Source organism: Xenopus laevis, chromosome 5S (assembly GCF_017654675.1).
Source record: "Xenopus laevis strain J_2021 chromosome 5S, Xenopus_laevis_v10.1, whole genome shotgun sequence".
Taxonomy (NCBI): Eukaryota; Metazoa; Chordata; class Amphibia; order Anura; family Pipidae; genus Xenopus; species Xenopus laevis.
The window spans coordinates 21,825,659-21,846,326 of NC_054380.1; the positions used below are offsets into that span (position 1 = coordinate 21,825,659).

The 20,668-nt window shown below is 38.8% G+C and overlaps 1 protein-coding gene across 3 annotated transcripts in view; it reads left to right on the forward strand.

The window, feature by feature from the left end:
* Positions 1 to 11,546: 11,546 nt before the first annotated feature.
* The window catches only part of epas1.S (endothelial PAS domain protein 1 S homeolog), a 74,830-nt gene continuing 65,708 nt past the window's right edge, over positions 11,547 to 20,668 (forward strand). Inside the window, exons 1-2 of one of the 3 annotated variants that reach the window (XM_041564004.1) lie at positions 11,547 to 11,910; positions 11,951 to 12,040. In XM_041564004.1, the coding sequence (XP_041419938.1) occupies positions 12,015 to 12,040 (26 nt within the window). In that variant the 5' untranslated portion in view covers positions 11,547 to 11,910; positions 11,951 to 12,014. 3 annotated transcript variants of the gene reach the window in all.

Sequence of the window (20,668 nt, forward strand, 5' to 3'; positions counted from 1 at the left end):
CGAAGATCACATTAAGCCAAATAACACACACCTTGGGTGAACATATCGGGGGAAAGGTCCACTTGTTTGGAAACCTTACCAAATGAGCGGATCTTAGTCTACGGCCAGCTTCAGTCATTGTATTCAACAGCACACAAGGCGTCCTACAGGCAACTGTTTTCATATAGTTCAGTCATTTTCCTTATGTGTTGTACTACTGAGTGTTTCAGACGATCACTTAAATGAAACACTAGGTTGCACATTTAGCCTGTCAGCAAAAGTCAGATGCAGCAGGGGTTGTATTTCTATCTAGTGATCTTATTGGATTAGTCAAATCTGTCCACCTGCTGAACAGTGTCTAGTTATGTTACCCACATGCCAGTAAAGGTGGCCAAACACAAGAAGACTTTCTGGCTAGTTAGCAAAAAAAAAAAAATCAGACAGATATCTGTTTAAAAATCCTGTCTGACGGGGACCCCATTGGTATGTTAATGTGGTCCTCACCAGATGGGACCCAATTATGCATGGGATCCAATTATGGTCCAATCGTTGATGATCAGACCAACCCAATTTTGCGTAGAATATAGGTGGCCAAATCGGACAAAGATCAACTGGTTTAGCAACTGAAATTGCAGAGACTCAAGAAGATTTCTCCATGCACCAGGCTCATAAAACAAGTGTTTATTGGATAATCCAATAGGTCTGTGACTAAGTGCTTAATGAAAGCACAAAATGTGTCATGCTAAGCCACTGTAAATTCTGACTAACCTTGCTTTATGAGCCTGCTGAATAGAGAAGGCTTTTTGAGTTTCTGCAATTTGCAAGTGTTGGTGAATCCGTTCCCCTAGCTGAAGGCTTAGGGTGGTGCAAATGAGCCCTCAAATTACTATTGTAGGGTGGATCCCCCACATTTCTTTGTGTTGTGTATCATTCAAATCCAATGTATTGCAAAAACATCAGAAAAGCCTGCAATGTATTCATTTACATATGTCAATTTTTAATTGGCCTTATTTTTTCTTTTTTTGGAGCTTTTGAATTATTTACCTTCTTCACTTGACTCCAACTTTTAAATGGACACTGACCCCATCTACAAAACACAAATGCTCTGTAAAGCTACACGTTTATTGTCTGATCTCGGTCTGTGGATACTGGTGCAGGCAAAGAAAACAGCTAATGTCAGTGTTGGGGGTGGTTCTTGGCCTGCGCTTTTCCACAGGCCAAGACCAGCACAAGTCATACGACTGAGGGCACCTGAAAAGTTAAGAACATGTCTAGCTACAAAAAATGGTTTCTCTTTTGCAAAATGGATTTTAATTCAGGAATCTTCTGGAGGAGCTCTATTAACTGATGAATTTTATTACAATGTTTTCCAGTGACAGAATAGATAATATATCATCCAAATTGCACTGAAAATGCCTTTAATTGCAGAATGGTCACATCTAAAAGGTTGCTCTATAGGAAGCATTTTAATTACAGTTGGGGTGCTGTCTTCGTACAGAAAGTTTCTTTGGAAAGGACCAGTATATGAAGACAAGTAACAGTTTTAATGACCATTTACAGCTATGGGACCTGTTATCCAAAATGCTCGGGATCGGGGGCTTTCCAGATAAAGGATCTTTCCATAATTTGGATCTTCATACATTAAGGGGCACATTTACTAAGGGTCGAATATCGAGGGTTAATTAACCCTCGATATTTGACCCTTGAAGTAAAATCCTTCAACTTCGAATATCGTAGTCGAAGGATTTACCACAAATACTTTGATCAAACAAACAAAGGAAAAATCGTTCAATCGAATGATTAAATCCTTAGAATCGAACGATTCGAAGGATTTTAATCCATCGATCAAAGGATTTTCCGTCGATCAAAAAAAGCTTAGAAACCTTATGGGGAAGGTCCCCATAGGCTAACATTGAAGTTTTTATCAAAGAGACAGTACTTTGACTATCGAATGGTCGAATAGTCCAATGATTTTTAGTTTGAATTGTTCGAATCGAAGTCGTAGTCGAAGGTCGTAGTAGCCTACTCGATGGTCGAAGTACCAAAAAAAAAACTTCGAAATTCCAAGTTTTTTTTACTTCGAATCCTTCACTCGAGCTTAGTAGATGTGCCCCATAGTCTACTAGAAAATCATGTAAAAAGTAAATAACCCAATAGGCTGGTTTTGCTATTAATAATGATTAATTATATCTTAGTTGGGATCAAGTACAAGTTACTGTTTTGCAGAGAAAAAGGAAATCATTTTTCAAAATTTGGATTATTCGGATAAAATGGTGTCTATGGGAGACGGCCTTTCCGTAATTCAGATCTTTCAGGATAACGGGTTTTTGGATAACGGATCCCAAAATCTGCAGAATATGTTGTTCCTGCTGCTTTTTTTCTGCAGCTTTTCTCTCCTCTGTACTACTGTGTCCTGCAGAGCTGACACTCTATGTGCTGGTAGCAGCAGTTCTGGGGAAATAGATGGGGATCTGATATGGCTAGTGAAAACTAAAGCTGTAAAGACAAGAGAAGAGTCAGCAGCCAAGGTAAGTGCAATAATGATAATAATCATTTTTACAAATTCGGATTATTTGGATAAAATGGTGTCTATGGGAGACAGCCTTTCCATAATTCAGAGCTTTTTGGATAACAAGTTTCCAGATAACAGATTCTATAATTGTAAATAACCTTGATACCTCATATGTATCTGTTCAGGCTGAATATAATATCAATATAAATATTAAAATATTAATAAATATTAATATATGATATATAATATTAATATATTAATAAATATTATAAATATCCTACTGGTGCTAACTATGGAGCAAACATTTTCTCTGTTTCTCTGTCTGTGCTCTACTTGTGTGAAAAATAGCTTATCGCTTTAAAAAAATAAGTAAAAGTAAACTTGCCTAAAATAGAATATTTATCTTTAATTAATGTTATAAAGGACAGATACACACTGAAAGTCATACAATAGATTTCAAAAAAAGGAGAAGGAAGATATGATATAAAGTCAGGAAGTTACACAATGTGTTTGTTAGGCAACGAGATATCGAAATGAGAATTAAAAAAAGAGAACATTTTATTACACATATATATATATATATATATATATATATATATATATATATATATATATATATATATATATATATATATATATAATATCAGTAAAATAATAACATTCTCTAGTAATCATTATGGATGTTATACTGTATAGGTATGGGATACATTATCCAGAAACCCATAATCCAGAAAGCTCCGAATTACAGAAAGGCTGCCTCCCATAGACTCTATGTATAATCAAATAATCTAAATTTGTAAAAATTATTACATCCAAATTTTTGAGAATGATTTCCTTTTTCTCTGTAATATTAAAACAGTAGCTTGTACTTGATCCCAACTAAGATATAATTAATCCTTATTGGAAGCAAAACCAGCCTATTGGGTTTATTTCATGTTTCCATGATTTTCTAGTAGATTTAGGGGGTTATTTATCAAAGTCCGAATTCATCTCAATAGTTTCTGAAAAAAACTCTGCATGTTTTTTTAGGCTTATTTATTAATATACTTTTCCGAAAATTTTGCTTGTGGGAAAAAAAATCCCAAAAAATCCGATTTCATCAGATTTTCACAATTTTTCCGGATTTTTCAACCAAAAACTAAGAATTTTGCCATAAAACTTCGGGTTATTGCCAAAAACCCAGCACACTTCAAAAAATCATTCTCCCATTGACTTATATGCAACCTCGACAGGTCTGAGATGACGGATTTTCTGATTCTGACTTTTCCATCCTATGGGTTTAATAAATTCCAAAAAATTTGTGATTTTTTTAAAAGTCCAATTTTATATTAAAATCACAGTTTAATAAATAACCCCCTAAAGGATGAAAATCCATACGGAAAGATCCTTTATCCGGAAAACCTGGTCCCGAGTATTCTGGATAACAGGTCCTATACCTGTACAACTTTTATACCATTAGTATCAATTTAATTATCCTCCAGGTAAACATTTTTATGGCAAAATATGTTTTTCTGAGTAAACAAACACACAAACAAACAGAAACAAAACATTTCTACAATCATTTTGAAGGCATTACTGAGGTCAGAGTGAGAAAATAATTTGAGGTGAATTAGTACATTTGAAGAAAAAAAGAACAGCGGACACTTTTCTTGTTACAGATGGATTTGAAACAAAAGAATGAAGAAAGTTTAAGGATTTCTGTATCATTCAGCAATTTGTTTGAAAGTTCACTAAAGAACATTTGCTTTTTCATTTTCAGAACAATCTAGAATCCCTGGGGCAGCAACGTTACACAAATAACATATATTCAAACACATACTATAGATAAGCAGAATGTTACATGTTAATTGAAATAAATACTATTTTGTGGTCATTTCAGTTTAAACTTTGAAAGAAAAATGAGTTGAATATTTAGGAATGAGGTTCCTCCAGCTACCTTACCTGTCTGCCGAAACTGACCCTGGGGACGGGGAACCTGCTTTTGCCCCAAATCCTCAAAAATGTAAATTTGCTTTGTTTACAAAGTCTTTAATCTTGTTGTACCTTAATGTTTATCCACTCTGAGAATGAATGGACTGAAACCAATGTAAATGCCACAGTTTAGGGCAGAGACACACGCCGCTATTTCGGGAGATTAGTCGCCCATCGACATATCGCTTCTTCTTCTTCGGGCGACTAATCTCCCTGAACTGTCTTCCCGCCGGCAGGATGGCACTCAGAACACTCCCTACTATACATTTGAAAGCTGGAATGAGTCAGAAGAAAAAGGAGGCAAATACTAAATTTATATATACTAAAAATAAATAATGAAGACCAAATGAAAAGTTGCTTAGAATTGGCCAATTTAAAAAAATACTAAAAGTTCACTTAAAAGTGACCCCACCCTTTTTAGTAAACTTTTAGGGGCTGATTCATTAAGAGTCGAATATCGAGGGTTAATTAACCCTCGATATTCGACTAGGAATTGAAATCCTTCGACTTCGAATATCGAAGTCGAAGGATTTAGTGCAAATTCTGCGATCGTACGATCGAAGGATTATTCCTTCGATCGAACGATTAAATCCTTCGAATCGAACGATTCGAAGGATTTTAATCCAACGATCGAAGGAATATCCTTAGATCAAAAAAACTTAGGAAAGCCTATGGGGACCTTCCCCATAGGCTAACATTGACTTCGGTAGCTTTTAGCTGCCGAAGTAGGGGGTCGAAGTTTTTTTTAAAGAGACAGTACTTCGACTATCGAATGGTCGAATAGTCAACGATTTTAAGTTCGATTCGAAGTCATAGTCGTAGTCGAAGGTCGAAGTAGCCCATTCGATGGTCGAAGTAGCCCAAAAAATACTTCGAAATTCAAAGTTTTTTTACTTCGAATCCTTCACTCGAATTTAGTGAATCAGCCCCTTAGTATTTTTTTTTAAATGGCCAATTCTAAGCAACTTTTCAATTGGTCTTCATTGTTTATTTTTAGTATATATAAATTTAGTATTTGCCTTCTTCTTCTGACTCTTTCCAGCTTTCAAATAGGGGTCACTGACTCCATCTAAAAAAACAAATGCTCTGTAAGCCTACACATTTCGGGCCTTATTTATCTAAATCCAAATTTCTCTGAGTATTTAAATAAAAAAAGTCCAACCAAACTAAAATCCACGATTTAGTATTAAAAAAGCACAATTTAATCGGGGATTGGGGACAAACTCACTAAAATCGAGTGAAAAATCAGAATTGTATGTTTTGTTCTAGGTTTTTTCCCGAATCGCTAGATTTTTTTGGGCATATTGCTGAAAAGCACAAATTTTCGGATTGTGGCCCAAAATGTCCGAAATAGTCAGCTTTTCGGGCTAATTCTAGTGCAGACCACAGAAATTTCCAAATAAGAAAGGAACCTCTCCCATTAACTTATACAGGTATGGGACCTATTATCCAGAATGCTCGGGACCTGGGGCTTTCCGGATAATGGGTCTTTCTGTAATTTGGATCTTCACACCTTAGGAAAATGATGTAAACATTAAATAAACCCAATAGGCTGGTTTTGCTTCCAATAAGGATTAATTATAACTTAGCTTAGATCAAGTATAAGCTACTGCTTTATTACTATAGAGAAAAAGAAATTCGTTTTTAAAAATTTAAATTCTTTTATTATAATGGAGTCTATGGGAGACTGCCTTTCCGTAATTCGGAACTTTCTGGATAACGGGTTTCCGGATAATGGATCCCATACCTGTATACACAAACTCGGCAGGTCTGAGATGCTGGATATTCGGATTTGGACTTTTTCCAGATAAATAATAAATCTCGAAAATTTAAGGGGTTTTTTTTCACTAAAAATTTGGATCTTATCTTAAAAAACCCTGGAATTTTTCAAGTTTTTGACATTCAGATTCCTTCAGGGATAGTAACTCATAGTAACTAGTGTAAATACTAACTGCTATGCTAATTTGTTTCTATGGGTTACTAAACCTGGAGCAAAACCTTCTCCGGTTACTTCCTATGGCAGAAAAATGCAACTTGCTGGGGCAGTAAAAAGACAACAAAGGGATAATCTCCCTGATTTTTGCAGAGGGTTTACTATACCTGCTATCCCATAGTCACACTCCCTTCCCAGAGACTATTAACCACTGTTACTATAGACACCATCTTTCCCTACTATACCTGCTATCCCACAGTCACACTCCCTTCCCAGAGACTATTATCCCACTGTTACTATAGGCACCATCTCTCCCTACTATACCTGCTATCCCACAGTCACACTCCCTTCCCAGAGACTATTATCCACTGTTACTATAGGCACCATCTCTCCCTACTATACCTGCTATCCCACAGTCACACTCCCTTCCCAGAGACTATTATCCACTGTTACTATAGGCACCATCTCTCCCTACTATACCTGCTATCCCACAGTCACACTCCCTTCCCAGAGACTATTATCCCACTGTTACTATAGGCACCATCTCTCCCTACTATACCTGCTATCCCACAGTCACACTCCCTTCCCAGAGACTATTATCCCACTGTTACTATAGGCACCATCTCTCCCTACTATACCTGCTATCCCACAGTCACACTCCCTTCCCAGAGACTATTATCCACTGTTACTATAGGCACCATCTCTCCCTACTATACCTGCTATCCCACAGTCACACTCCCTTTGTATCAACTCACTGTGATATCCGTGACCCTACATACTCTAAAGAAGAAGCTTGAGCACATGATGGCAGCTACTACTCTCCCATTACAAATGCCATGCTTATTAAGAGGATCTCTGTGCCAGAATTACTTTGTTGTTATCTGAAAGGACAATTTGCAAGAGTTGCCGTCACATCTCTGATTTTGCTCACAGGAATAACCAGTTCTACCACTACTCCTGGATAAGGGATCAAGTAAACAATTTACCTACGTAGGAAGGTTTTGCATGTTATTTGGGATGGTATCTGATTACAATAATATATTAACCTTAAAACCATGGACAGTGGAAATTGATATTTATAAATACACCCAGAAGGAGAAATGTTTTCTTCATCGCAGCGAGTGAGCAGAATACGATCTGAGGCTTCTGACACTAAGAGCAAAGTCACCCAGGACAGTACAACATGCAGCGGCGCAGTTTTATTGTCTATGAAACCAGAACTGTTAGTCACATTTCCACTGAACTCACTTAAGTCTGAACCATCTGTACTGCAATGCAATGGGACTGGCCCATGTGTTACACCCTTCTGTATCTCCTTAAACAAAAGGCTTAATTCTGGATTTTAGCAGGAGCTAACATCCCCGGAATGGGATAATTAAACGGAAAGTGAACCAAGTAACTCCAGGGGACATTTGAGGCTTATGTCACATGAGAAGATCATGAGCTGTTACTTGTAACTGTCTTTTATTTATCCAGTTTGGGACAAAGCCTAGAAACCACAGTTATTAGCACAAGCACCAGCTACTTTAAACAGATATGCATTTTATTTAAAATATATAAAAATGAAAGTCTAAATTACTTATTAGCTATTAGTTGTTGCACATGGGTTAATAGATTTTTTTATAAAAAGGAACTGGGCTGGAAATAGTTGCAATCTCCTTTCCTTTTCATATTTCCCTGCATAATGAAATCTACTTTTATTGTGGCAGAAGGAGCATTTAGATATAGAAGGCTCATTGCACTGGAAGGAAGAGTAGGAATAAAGAATTCTCTTACCCAGTGGAGCCCAGTGTGAAAAGAGTTTCTGCCATGCTTCATAAAGGTTCTATTATCCAGAAGCCTTGGAACCTGGGTGCATGTTGTCACCCCACTGCCCAAAGGATTCCATGGACATGTATTTCAAGTAGGGATGCACCTAATCCAGGATTCGGTTCGGGATTTGGCCAGGATTAGCTCTTTTTCAGCAGGATTCGGCCGAATCCTTGTGCCTGGCCAAACCGAATCCAAATCCTAATTTCCATATGTCAATTAGGTAGGAAAATCACGTGACTTTTCATCACAAAAGAAGATTTTTTTTCCCCTTTTTCCTTTCATGCCCCTAATTTGCATATGCAAATTAGGATTCAGTTCGGTATACGGCCGAATCTTTCACCAATTATTCGCGGATTCGGCCCAATCCCAAATAATAGATTTGATGCATCCCTAATTTTAAGGCTGTAGGTCTAATATAGTGCACGAGTTGCCATGTGCTGGGTATTGCTTCCTGGGGTCAGCTCTGCAGAAATACTCATGTTGAATTTGTGGCAAAAAAAAAAAAAAAAAAACCTGCCCATTCCCTTGCTCCATAATCACTTACCTGCCATCCAGGCCCAGACTGGCAATCTGTGAGTTCTGGCAAATGCCAGAGGGGCTGCTATAAGGTCCCATAGAAAGTCAGTATTTAGTGGGCTGGTGGGGCTGTTTGGGCCTGTATGAGGGGTGATTGGGCCTCTGTGTACCTGAAATGCCAGGGCCTATTTTTATTCTCAGTCCGGACCTGCTGCCATCTGACGGTGAGCAAAAATGTCCCATCTGGCAAAAAATCCTGAAAAACCACTGGAAAATTTGTGAAATGACAAAAAATGTGCAAGACGTGTTGCACTCAATGGGAGGTTGTTTTACAACAACTGGCAACTTTACTTTGTGGCAGATCCATACCTGGCCTCCATACCTGGATCATAAGTAGCTCCAACCGTTAGAAACCTGGATTTCTTGCATTTTGCATGTTTTACATTATTTATTATTTCTTACAGTCATTTCATATTCTAAAGCATTTCACTGGGACACTGCCTGGATTTTAAGCAATTCATGTAATTTTCCTTAAAAACTCATCCCCCCTCCATGTCAATGTGACTTTTCTTGCATTTTTTTAAAATTGTTTTTATAGAAAAACCCATATTTTATGTTTTCTCAGATTTTATTTTTTTTTCCCTGTCCCTGGAAAATGAATAATTCTGGTCTGACTGTGTAACACTTGTAATTGGTAATGCAGCTCATGATTAGAACTAGCCAGATCATCAGGGGAGTAACTACAGAAGAAGCAGACCCAGCGGCTGCAGAGGGGCCCAGGCAGTATTGGGGCCCCATAAGGCCCTAATTAATGAGCAATTTCAATGTAAATATTGGTAAAACAGGTCAGCCTCTGGACATTTTGCAGCCCAAAACTTAATTTGCTGTGGAGCCCAGTAACATCTAGTTACACCCCTGCAGATCATAAGTGGAGGAAAGGCTTTCCATGCTGATATTATAGGTCTACTATGTTATATTTACAGGTATGGGACCTGTTACCCAGAACCTGGGGCTTTCTGGATAAAAGATCTTCTGTAATTTGGATCTTAATATCTTAAGTCTACTAGAACATCATGTAAACATTAAGTAAACCCAATAGGCTGGTCTTGCCAATAAGGATTAATTATATTTTAGTTGGGATCAAGTACAAGCTACTGTTTTATTATTATAGGGAAAAATGAAATCATTTTTAAAAATTTGAATTATTTGGATAAAATGGAGTCTATGGGAGAAGGCCTTTCCATAATTCAGATCTTTTTGTATAATGGGTTTTCGGATAATGGATCCCATACCTGTACACTGATTTGGGGGAAATCTAGCTATGATCCCTACTTTATTAGGTACAGCTGAGCTGCAGGCAGTGTAATGTGATTGACTCTGATTTCTGTGACTGTGGGCATTGTAGGTACAATATCTTTATTCCTAATTAAGTGCTTACAGTTCTCTTTAAAGTGATCATGTGGTTTAAGGTGGCCATCGGGCAGATAAAGCTGCCGATGTCAGTCGTTTAGACCAATTTGACAGCTTATCTGCCCGTGTATGGGGGCATCTAACGGGTCTTCCCGATCGATATCTGGCTACGATATCGATCGGGAAGGTTTGATTTTTACTTGACCGACCCATCGGAGCCACTTGGCGTATTGTAATTCGACCATACGCCCGAAAATCCGAATTACCCCCGATATAGCCATGCCGTTAGTGGCATATCGGGGAAAGATCCACTCGTTTGACGATGTCGCTAAACAAGAGGATCTTTGAGTCTATGGCCAGCTTTACTGTCACTACCCAGCAGCCTGTGGAGATTAACCCTGGGGCCACAAAAGGTTGACCCTTAGGGCCCCAGGAACACAACTCACTGAGACCCCAGATCCAGTGTTTTTCTCTAGTAAGGGAACTCATTTGTTTTGTTCCTGCACCAAAAAAAAATATCAAAATCTGCAGAATATGTTGTTGCTGCTGCTTTTTTTTCTGAAGCTTTTCTCTCCTCTGTACTACTGGGTGCCCAGAGCTGACACTCTATGTGCTGGTAGCAGCAGTTCTGGAGAAATAGATCGGGATCTGATATGGCTAGTGAAAACGAAAGGTGGCCATAGACGCACAGATAATATAGTAGGAAAATCTTTTTGCACAATATTCAGTGCGTGTATGGCGGGAAAAGAGCCGACTAATATCGGCAGAAGACTTGGATACCGGTCGGCTCATCGACTTTTGATTGGGTGCCTTTTAGTGATGGGCAAATTTGTCCCGTTTCACCATGAATTTCTCGAATTCCCCGTGAAATTCGCCAAACGATAATAAAACTAATGATCATGATAATAATAATGATAATAATTATGATGATAATCATAATTATGATTATCATAATAATAATAATAATAATAAAATAATAATAATAATAATAATAATAATAATGATAATAATAATAAAATAATAATAATAATGGTGATAATAATAATGATAATAATAATGATTATGATAATAATAATAATAATAATAATATATGTTAATATGTTAATAATAATATGTTACAATAATAATAATAATAATAATAATAATAATAATAATAATAATAATAATAATAATGCAATAATAATAATAATAATAATAGTGATGATAATAAAAATAATAACATAATAATTATATTAATAATGATAATAATGATGAAGATGGTGAAGGTGATGATGAGAGGCAGGTGAGGCTGTAGGAATGACAAAGTAAAGTCTGTAGGAAGAAGAAGAGCAGCAGCAGCAGCAGCAGAGAGTGAATAACATGTGACCCTGGAGGTCCCCAGACCCTGCTCCGCTGCACTGACCGGTCCGACTCTGATCAGAGCGAGAGGAGTCGCTGGTGTGGGCGGGGCGGCGGCTGGGGAGTCGGCGGAGGCCGCCAATGAGAGAGGCGCCAGATGCAGTTGTACCGACAGGACGAGCTGTAGGAAGGGACCCGGGGACTGAGACTCTCCCCCACCCGCCCGGACACCAGGGGAAGCTGCAGGAGCGCAACTCTGTTTTACCTTGTGTCCGACTGAGGATTCACTGCGCGACGGTCTCTGAGCGAACTTGTCTCCGACCAGCGCCCACCGAGCGGCTGTACAATCCTCAGCAGTGACCTGAGACTGTATTGCCTGCCCCGGGCTCTCCCACCGCTGCACTTGCCCCTCTGCTCCCCGGCTACCAACTCTGCGCCCCGGCTACCAACTCTGCTCCTCGGCTACCAACTCTGCTCCTCGGCTACCAACTCTGCTCCCCGACATTTGGACTCTCCCTCTGGGATTATCCAGCACCTCTCACCATGACGGCCGATAAAGAGAAGAAAAGGTAAGATCGCTGTGTCTGATCACCGCCTTGTCCTTTGATCGCCATCGGGATCACTTTGAGCTGTGTACGATCCCTTTTATGTACGATCCCTTTTATGTACGATCCCTTTTATGTACGATCCCTTTTATGTACGATCCCAGACTCATTTGGGTTGTGTACGATGACTGTAATAGACTCTGGCTTATGTGATCTCTATAACAGACTCACTTTGGGTTGTGTGTGATTTCTAGAATGAATAGACTTTGGCTTGTGTGATCGATGTGTCTTTAGACTTCACTTTGCCTTGTGTGCGACCACTATACTATCTATACAATCTTCCCATTGGGTTGTATCATTGTTACAATGTAAAATGGGCTGTGGATAATAAAATCTCTGCACCATCAGACTCAGTGTTGATAGAAAGGTCCTTGTCGGCTGACACTCACTGTGAGTTGGATGATTCCCTTCACATCACATTATCAACTTGCAAAGATTGTTCTTTTATCAGACTCACTTTCTGTTGTGTGATCCCTGTAATTGCCTCATTCTGTTCCAAGATCTCTGTCCTGTCAGACTGAGGGTTGTGACTGAGATCTCTGTCCCATCAGACTCCTATAAGATCCAGTCTGTATGTGGGAGACCAGGAGAGGAGACGGATATCTGCCTTGGATATCAGTTGTCTTGTCAGAATGGCAAAAAGAGGCGCCTGGAAATTGATATAAATGCTGAATTGTCAGCTTGAATTCTATCGTTTGTACCTGTGTGTCTCTTAACATCAGTAAAGAAAACAAAAGATTGTAATTGTAATGTGTATGGCCAACTGAATTGGGCAGTAATTGGGCAGTACAATCTCTGTGATCACTATGGGTTTTGTCGGCTTCACAATGTATATCGTGTAAAACTTAAAAACAAGGGCACACGCTAAGATTCGGGGAAATTTAGTCGTCCGAAGAAGAGCCGATTTATCACCGGGCGACTAAATCTCCCCGAAAAGCCTTCTCACAGCTATAATCTAAATCTCCGGCTGATTGGCACTCGGAGCGATTCGTTTTCCGAATTGGACCAAAGTTTCCTTATTCGTTTCAGAAAACGAATCACTCCGAGTGCTATCCCGCCGGCGATTTAGATTCTAAAGGCTTTTCGGGGAGATTAGTCGCGCGAAGAAGAGGCGATTTGTCACCGGGCGACTAAATCTTCCCGAATCTTAGCGTGTGTCTTTCTTTACCCTTAAAGTAGCAGCGCCAAAGACTTTTGCAGATAATAGGTAGAGAGTATAGCCGAGTGCATAGAGAATGTGCTGCACATGGACCTTAATCATAGGGGGGTTATTTATCAAAATCCAAATTGATCTCACTATTTTTGGAAAGCCTCTCTAACCAAAATCCACACGACTTCCCCCCCCCCCATTTATCATTAAAATTACCTGAAAAATTCTTGTGCGGAAAAAGTCTTGATAAGTTGGAAAAAAATCAGAATCCACAAGTTTTTCAGATTTGACACCCAAATACCGCGACTTTTTCGGAAACCCAGCACAGATCAGGAAATCTTCAGGACGTCTGCCATTGACTTCTACATGATCTCTGCAGATCTGGGTTGGCGTATTTTTTTATACAGACTTTAATAAATCACCAAAAAAAATCAAGGTTTGTTTTCCCTCAGACTTTAATAAATAAGAAACAAGACCTAGGGGGGGGGGGGGTGTTTTTCGGAGCTATTTGCAGTACAACATTGGGTGCTGGTACCTCAGCTTAGTGGTTAATAGTCTTTTATTTCATGATTTCAAATTTGTTGTTTTATGAATAATAAAAACCTCTATATTACATTGTGATTAGAAATGGAACTTGGTAATTAATACACCAGTCTGTATTGCCAAGTTGATTTGCTTTGTGCAGATAAAATAAAATAATTGTTTGTAACTGGAACATTTTAGTCAGTTTGGGGCGAAACTGCTGCCAATAGTTTTGTGAAACAATTTGTATAAATTTGACATTTAACATTGCAGATCACCCCAAACCTGTACCTATTATGTATCTCACTGAGTGAGACAAGAGGGGTTGGAAAAGCAATGAATTGGCCTTGAGCTGCTCAATGTCCTACTGTCTGAGACTTATTCATATTCATGAGCATCGCAAGTTCCTGGGCATTTTCTGCTTCTCCTGTTGCCTAGTGGAACATTTTCTATAACTGATATGGTGGCTCTGGAAACTGAGAACTGTTGCTAAGAGTCTTCTATGACATTGGAACCCAGAGACATTTGGGTTACCCTCTGGCCCTAGATAGCTGGATCCCATTGTTTGACACAATTATCAGACCTTGATCTGTTCTTTCAGGCAGGGAACCAAATCAATTAGATTGTCTGAGCCAGAGAGTAGCTTAAATACAAGGGTCTCACTCGCCCACCCAACAGGGTTTTCTAGTCTGGCTGATCAGTATCTAACCTAATCATAACCTAGCAACTGGAGGGCATCAGATAGTTCAATACAACAGCTAGTGGGTTGTCAGTTCAGTAAATGGTAACAGAGGAAATTTGCATTGCGGAAGGGACTGTGACTGTGGGATAGCAGGTATAGTAAGGAGAGATGGTGCCTATAGTAACAGTGGGATAATAGTCTCTGGGAAGGGAGTGTGACTGTGGGATAGCAGGTATAGTAGGGAGAGATGGTGCCTATAGTAACAGTGGGGATAATAGTCTCTGGGAAGGGAGTGTGACTGTGGGATAGCAGGTATAGTAGGGAGAGATGGTGCCTATAGTAACAGTGGGGATAATAGTCTCTGGGAAGGGAGTGTGACTGTGGGATAGCAGGTATAGTAGGGAGAGATGGTGCCTAGAGTAACAGTGGGATAATAGTCTAAGGCAGTGATCCCCAACCAGTAGCTTGCGAGCAACATGTTGCTCTCCAACCCCTTGGATTTTGCCCTCAGTGGCCTCAAAGCTGGTGCTTATTTTTGAATTCCAGGCTTGGAGGCAAGTTTTGGTTGCATAAAAACCAGGTTTACTGTCAAATAGAGTCTCCTGTAGGCTGCCAGTCCACATAGGGGCTACCAAATGGCCAATCACAGCCCTTATTTGGCACCCAAGGAACTTATTGAATGCCTGTGTTGCTCCCCAACTCTTTTTATTTTTGAATGTGGCTCACGGTTAAAAAAAGTTTGGGGACCCCTGGTCTAAGGGAAGGTACTGTGACTGTGGGATAGCAGGTATATTAAGGAGAGATGGTGCCTAGAGTAACAGTGGGATAATAGTCTAAGGCAGGGGTCCCCAACCTTTTTCATCTGTGGGCAACATTCAGAAATAAAAGGAGTTGGAGAGCAACACTAGCATGAAAAATGTTCTTGGGATGCTATATAAGGGCTGTGATTGGCCATTTTGTAGCCCCAATGTGAATTGTCATCCTACATTGAGTCTATGTTTGGCTGTGCACCTGGTTTTTATACAACCAAAACTTGCCACCAAGCCTCCAATTCAAAAATAAGCACTTGCTTTGAGGCCACTGGGAGCAACATCCAAGGGGTTGAAGAGCAACATGTTGCTCACAAGCTACTGGTCGGGGATCACTGGTCTAAGGGAAGGTACTGTGACTGTGGGATAGCAGGTGTTGTAAGGATGGTGCCTATAGTAACAGAGGAATAATAGTCTCTGGGAAGGGAGTGTGACTGTGGGATAGCAGGTATAGTAGGGAGAGATGGTGCCTATAGTAACAGTGGGATAATAGTCTCTGGGAAGGGAGTGTGACTGTGGGATAGCAGGTATAGTAGGGAGAGATGGTGTCTATTGTAACAGTTGGATAATAGTCTCTAGGAAGGGAGTGTGACTGTGGAATAGCAGGTATATTAGGGAGAGATGGTGCCTATAGTAACAGTGGGATAATAGTCTAAGGGAAGGTACTGTGACTGTGGGATAGCAGGTGTAGTAAGGATGGTGCCTATAGTAACAGTGGGATAATAGTCTCTGGGAAGGGAGTGTGACTGTGGGATAGCAGGTATAGTAGGGAGAGACAGTGTCTATAGTAACAGTGGGATAATAGTCTCTGGGAAGGGAGTGTGACTGTGGGATAGCAGGTATAGTAGGGAGAGACAGTGTCTATAGTAACAGTGGGATAATAGTCTCTGGGAAGGGAGTGTGACTGTGGGATAGCAGGTATAGTAGGGAGAGATGGTGCCTATAGTAACAGTGGATAATAGTCTCTGGGAAGGGAGTGTGACTGTGGGATAGCAGGTGTAGTAAGGATGGTACCTATAGTAGCAGTGGCTATGGGAGTGAATTAGGGCTGTGCGAGAGGAGGTGATTGGCTACAGCAGTGTGAGTTACAGCCATTCAATCACTAGAGACATTATCTACCTTTTTAGTAACTAATGTAGTTGGCAAATTACAATTAAGAAATTAATTTTTGATAAGAATTGCTCAGGTGCAATTAGCCTTACAGGTAAATGATAATTATACATAAACAAGCCCATAATATTTACCCACCTACCACAAAAGTTACACATTCGCCTCTCTCGCTGCTTTATTCATCCTGTTACCGAGCGTTCAGCCAGGATTTAATTTTTTCAAAAGACCCAGTTGCCAAATGCAGAGACTGAATATTAAAATTATTGAGAAACAAGTTCTTTAACAGGAATGTCCCTGTCAGCAGAGGCTGGAAAACACTTAAAGGGATACCGTCAGACTGATGCTCTGTATATGTGCAAAACAAGTGCAATACCGGTATAGGATCCGGATCTGGAAACCCATTATCCAGAAAGCTCCACATTATGGAAAGGCTGTCTTAAGAAGTGAAGATCCAAATTATGGAAAGATCCACTATCCAGAAAGCCCCAGGTCCCGAGCATTCTGGATAATAGGTCGCATTCCTGTATTTATTTTGACCGAGCTATAAAGGGATTGCTATGGAGCCGTGTTCAGGGTTGGACTGTCCGGCAGGACACCAGGCAAAAAGGCCCAGAAGGGAAATATGACCATGTGGTTTGAGTTTCTGTTTGTCACTTTGCTAAACCTTCTGCATTTTATTTGCAAACAAGCAAAAGTGATTGAATTTGTAAGATCAGCGGGGTCAGTGTCAAACGTCAGCAGTTAAAAAGATGAGAAATGTGACTATTGAATGGCAGGAATTTGTATAATAATTAACCAGAGAGGGTCGCTTGGTCCGTTATGTAGTTTCCCAGCTGATGGTGAACTACTGATCCCAGCATGCTCAGCTACACAGTACATGTTTAATACAAGTATGGGTCCTGTTATGCTCGGGACCTGGGGTTTTCCAGATAATGGCACTTTCCATAATTTGGAAAACCATGTAAACATTAAATAAACTCAATAGGCTGATTCTGCTTTAAATAAAGGTTAATTATATCTTAGTTGGGATCAAGTACAAGCTACTGTTTTATTATTACAGAGAAATCATAATTGAACATTTAGATTATTTGGATAAAATGGAGTCTACGGGAAGACGGCCTTTCTGTAATTTAGAGCTTTCTGGATAACGGATTCCCGGATACGGATCCCATACCTGTATATTATTAAATATACATGTATGGGACCTTTTATCCAGACTGTTTGGGACCTGGGGCTTTCTTGATCACTGATCTGTCCATAAATTTGTTTACTAGAAAATCATTTAAACATTAAAAAAAACCCAATAGGCTGGTTTTGCTTCCAATAAGGATTAATTATATCTTAGTTGGGATCAAGTACAAGTTACTGTTTTATTATTACAGAGAAACAGGAAATCATTTTTAAAAATTTGGATTATTTGGATAAAATGGAGTCTATGGGAGCCATTCCATAATTTGGAACTTTCTTGATAACGGGTTTCTGGATATATATATATATATATATATATATTTATTTATATATTTATATATATATAGGTATTGGATCCGTTATCCAGAAACCTATATATATATATATATATATATATATATATATATATATATATATATATATATATATATATATATATAGGTGTTGGATCTGTTATCCAGAAACCCGTTATCAAGAAAGTTCCAAATAGGCTGGTTTTGCTTCCAATAAGGATTAATTATATCTTAGTTGGGATCAAGTACAAGCTACTGTTTTATTATTACAGAGAAACAGGAAATCATTTTTAGTTTCTGGATATATATATATATATATATATATATATATATATATATATATATTTATATATATATAGGTATTGGATCCGTTATCCAGAAACCTATATATATATATATATATATATATATATATATATATATATATATATATATATATATATATATATATATATATATATATATATATATATATATATATATATATAGGTATTGGATCTGTTATCCAGAAACCCGTTATCAAGAAAGTTCCAAATAATTTTTTATTAGATTATATATATTTTTATATAGATTATATATATTTATTAGATTATTTCCTAGCACTGATCATAAATGCAAACTAATTTATAAGGGGGAATTTGGGGACGAAGCACATGGGTGATCATTAAAACTAATTACAGGAAATCCCATATCCTATACTTGTGTTTATTTATATATTTGGCCCTTTATGCACTTTGTGCCGTACAATCACCCGCTGAACCTCTCGGCTGCTCATGTTCCTGCGACGTCTGAACTTAATGGCTGTGCGGAGTTAATTGATGTTGTGCTACTTTGCTTCATAATGGATAACTGCTTAGTGTTTCATTTAGATTTGCCAAGTGTTTTCCAGGACATGTACTTAATTAAATCTGCTTGATTTTAATGGGATCCATTAATGGAGCAGCAGACTTGAAGCAGTGCAGGTGGCTACTTTATTCCTCCAACAGTGACAAATCCCAGCCTGTTCCTCTGCTGGTTATTCCTTACATCACACTGCTGCTCGCACTTCTAACTCATTAGTCAGCATCGAGGAATATTTTGTAGTTAGTTTCATGATATACAGGTATTGGACCCGTTATCCGGAAACCTGTTATCCAGAAAGCTCCAGATTACGGAAAGGGTGCCTCTCATAGACTCCATTATAATCAAATAATCCAAATCTTTAAAAATGATTTCCTTTTTCTCTGTAATATGAAAACAGTAGCTTGTACTTGATCCCAACTATAACAATTAATATAATTAATCCTTATTGGAAGCAAAGCCAGCCTATTAGGTTTATTTAATGTTTATATGATTTTCTAGTAGACTAAAGGTATGGAAGTCCAAATTACAGAAATATTCAGGGCCCAATCATTCTGGATAAGAGTTCCCATACCTGTACAAGGATATTATACAAAGTGCGCAAAGTTAAAATCAGTGTAAGCTGACATTTCTTGATTTAGCTCCTCCCATATTAGCCCAAAGCAGGCTGAGGTTTGTGTTTTATCAGTAGTCATAGTATGTAGGTTTCAGTGTTGCCACTTATATAAGGGTGGGGGGATGAACAATGACCTATAAACGTTTGCTGTATTATGCAAAATATCATGAATTTACCAACATTAACTGCTTTTGCCATATTTAGCAACAATACCACTAGTTTACAAATTAAAGGGTAATTCAGATGGATGCAAGGGTGTTTGTGTCATTTAAAATGCCCCACGGGCATTTTTTTGCACTCTGCCCACAGTGTGGGGTACAGTACTCTGTGCAAAGAACAACAGCCCAGGGTGCACAAGTGCTGGCAATTGAGCACACTAAGGGGTGCAAGAGATTGCGGCCTCCGGGGCAGTATATGACATCTTGTGACTCTACTCATTATAGGTACCTGCATTCAAAAACTCCCCTACTAAGGGGTAGATTTATAAAAGGCCGAAGTGAAAATTAGAGGTAAAAAAAATATAATCGAATTTCGAGCTACTTCGTACTTCGACTGTCAAATAGGCCAAAATTAGATTAGAATTTAAAAAAAAGTCGAAATTTATCATATACTAAAACCTATATCTAAAATCTGACGAATTGCTGTTTTAGCCTATGGCAGACCTCCTAGAACCTATTTGGAGTCATTTGGTGGTCTTTTAGTTATAGTTATAAATGCATTTAAAACTAGAAGATGCAGTCCTGGATTGTGGAGAAAATCAAACTTGACCGATCGATATCTGCCTGATTTTTGGTCTGATATCGATCAGGAGGACCTGTCGGGAACCTCAGCAGCTTTAATCTGCACGTGTATGGCCACCTTTACATAAAAACAAGATGTTGGCATGATCTAAAGCTTGTCTTTATTAACAGTTTCCACAAATTGATTGAAATAATTTATTTAGTGTAACTTGAGTTTATTTTACTTGGCTAACATCATAACATAGGATCTAGTGTCGGACTGGCCCACCGGGATACCAGGAAAACTCCCGGTGGGCCCAGGTGTCGGTGGGCCTCTTGCTTCTAATCATTTGGTCTATTTCATGGTCATTCCCTATTTATTCATGGGAAAAAGAGGCTTAATAATGGAAGAATAGATTATAGTATGTAGAGATAAAAGACTAGGAGAATAAAGAGGTTGAGTGAGAAGAGGAGGAATAATAGTTTGGAAAGTGGGCCCACGGTCTAAGGTTTTCTGGTGGGTCCCTGGCATCCCAGTCCGACACTGATAGGATCTGGCATTGTTTAATAAGGTGACAGGTCCCCTGTAACACCATGATCCCCATTCCAGCTGAAACGTGCTCCCAATTTACAAACAAATGCATCCGTTTTAACCTATCAGTC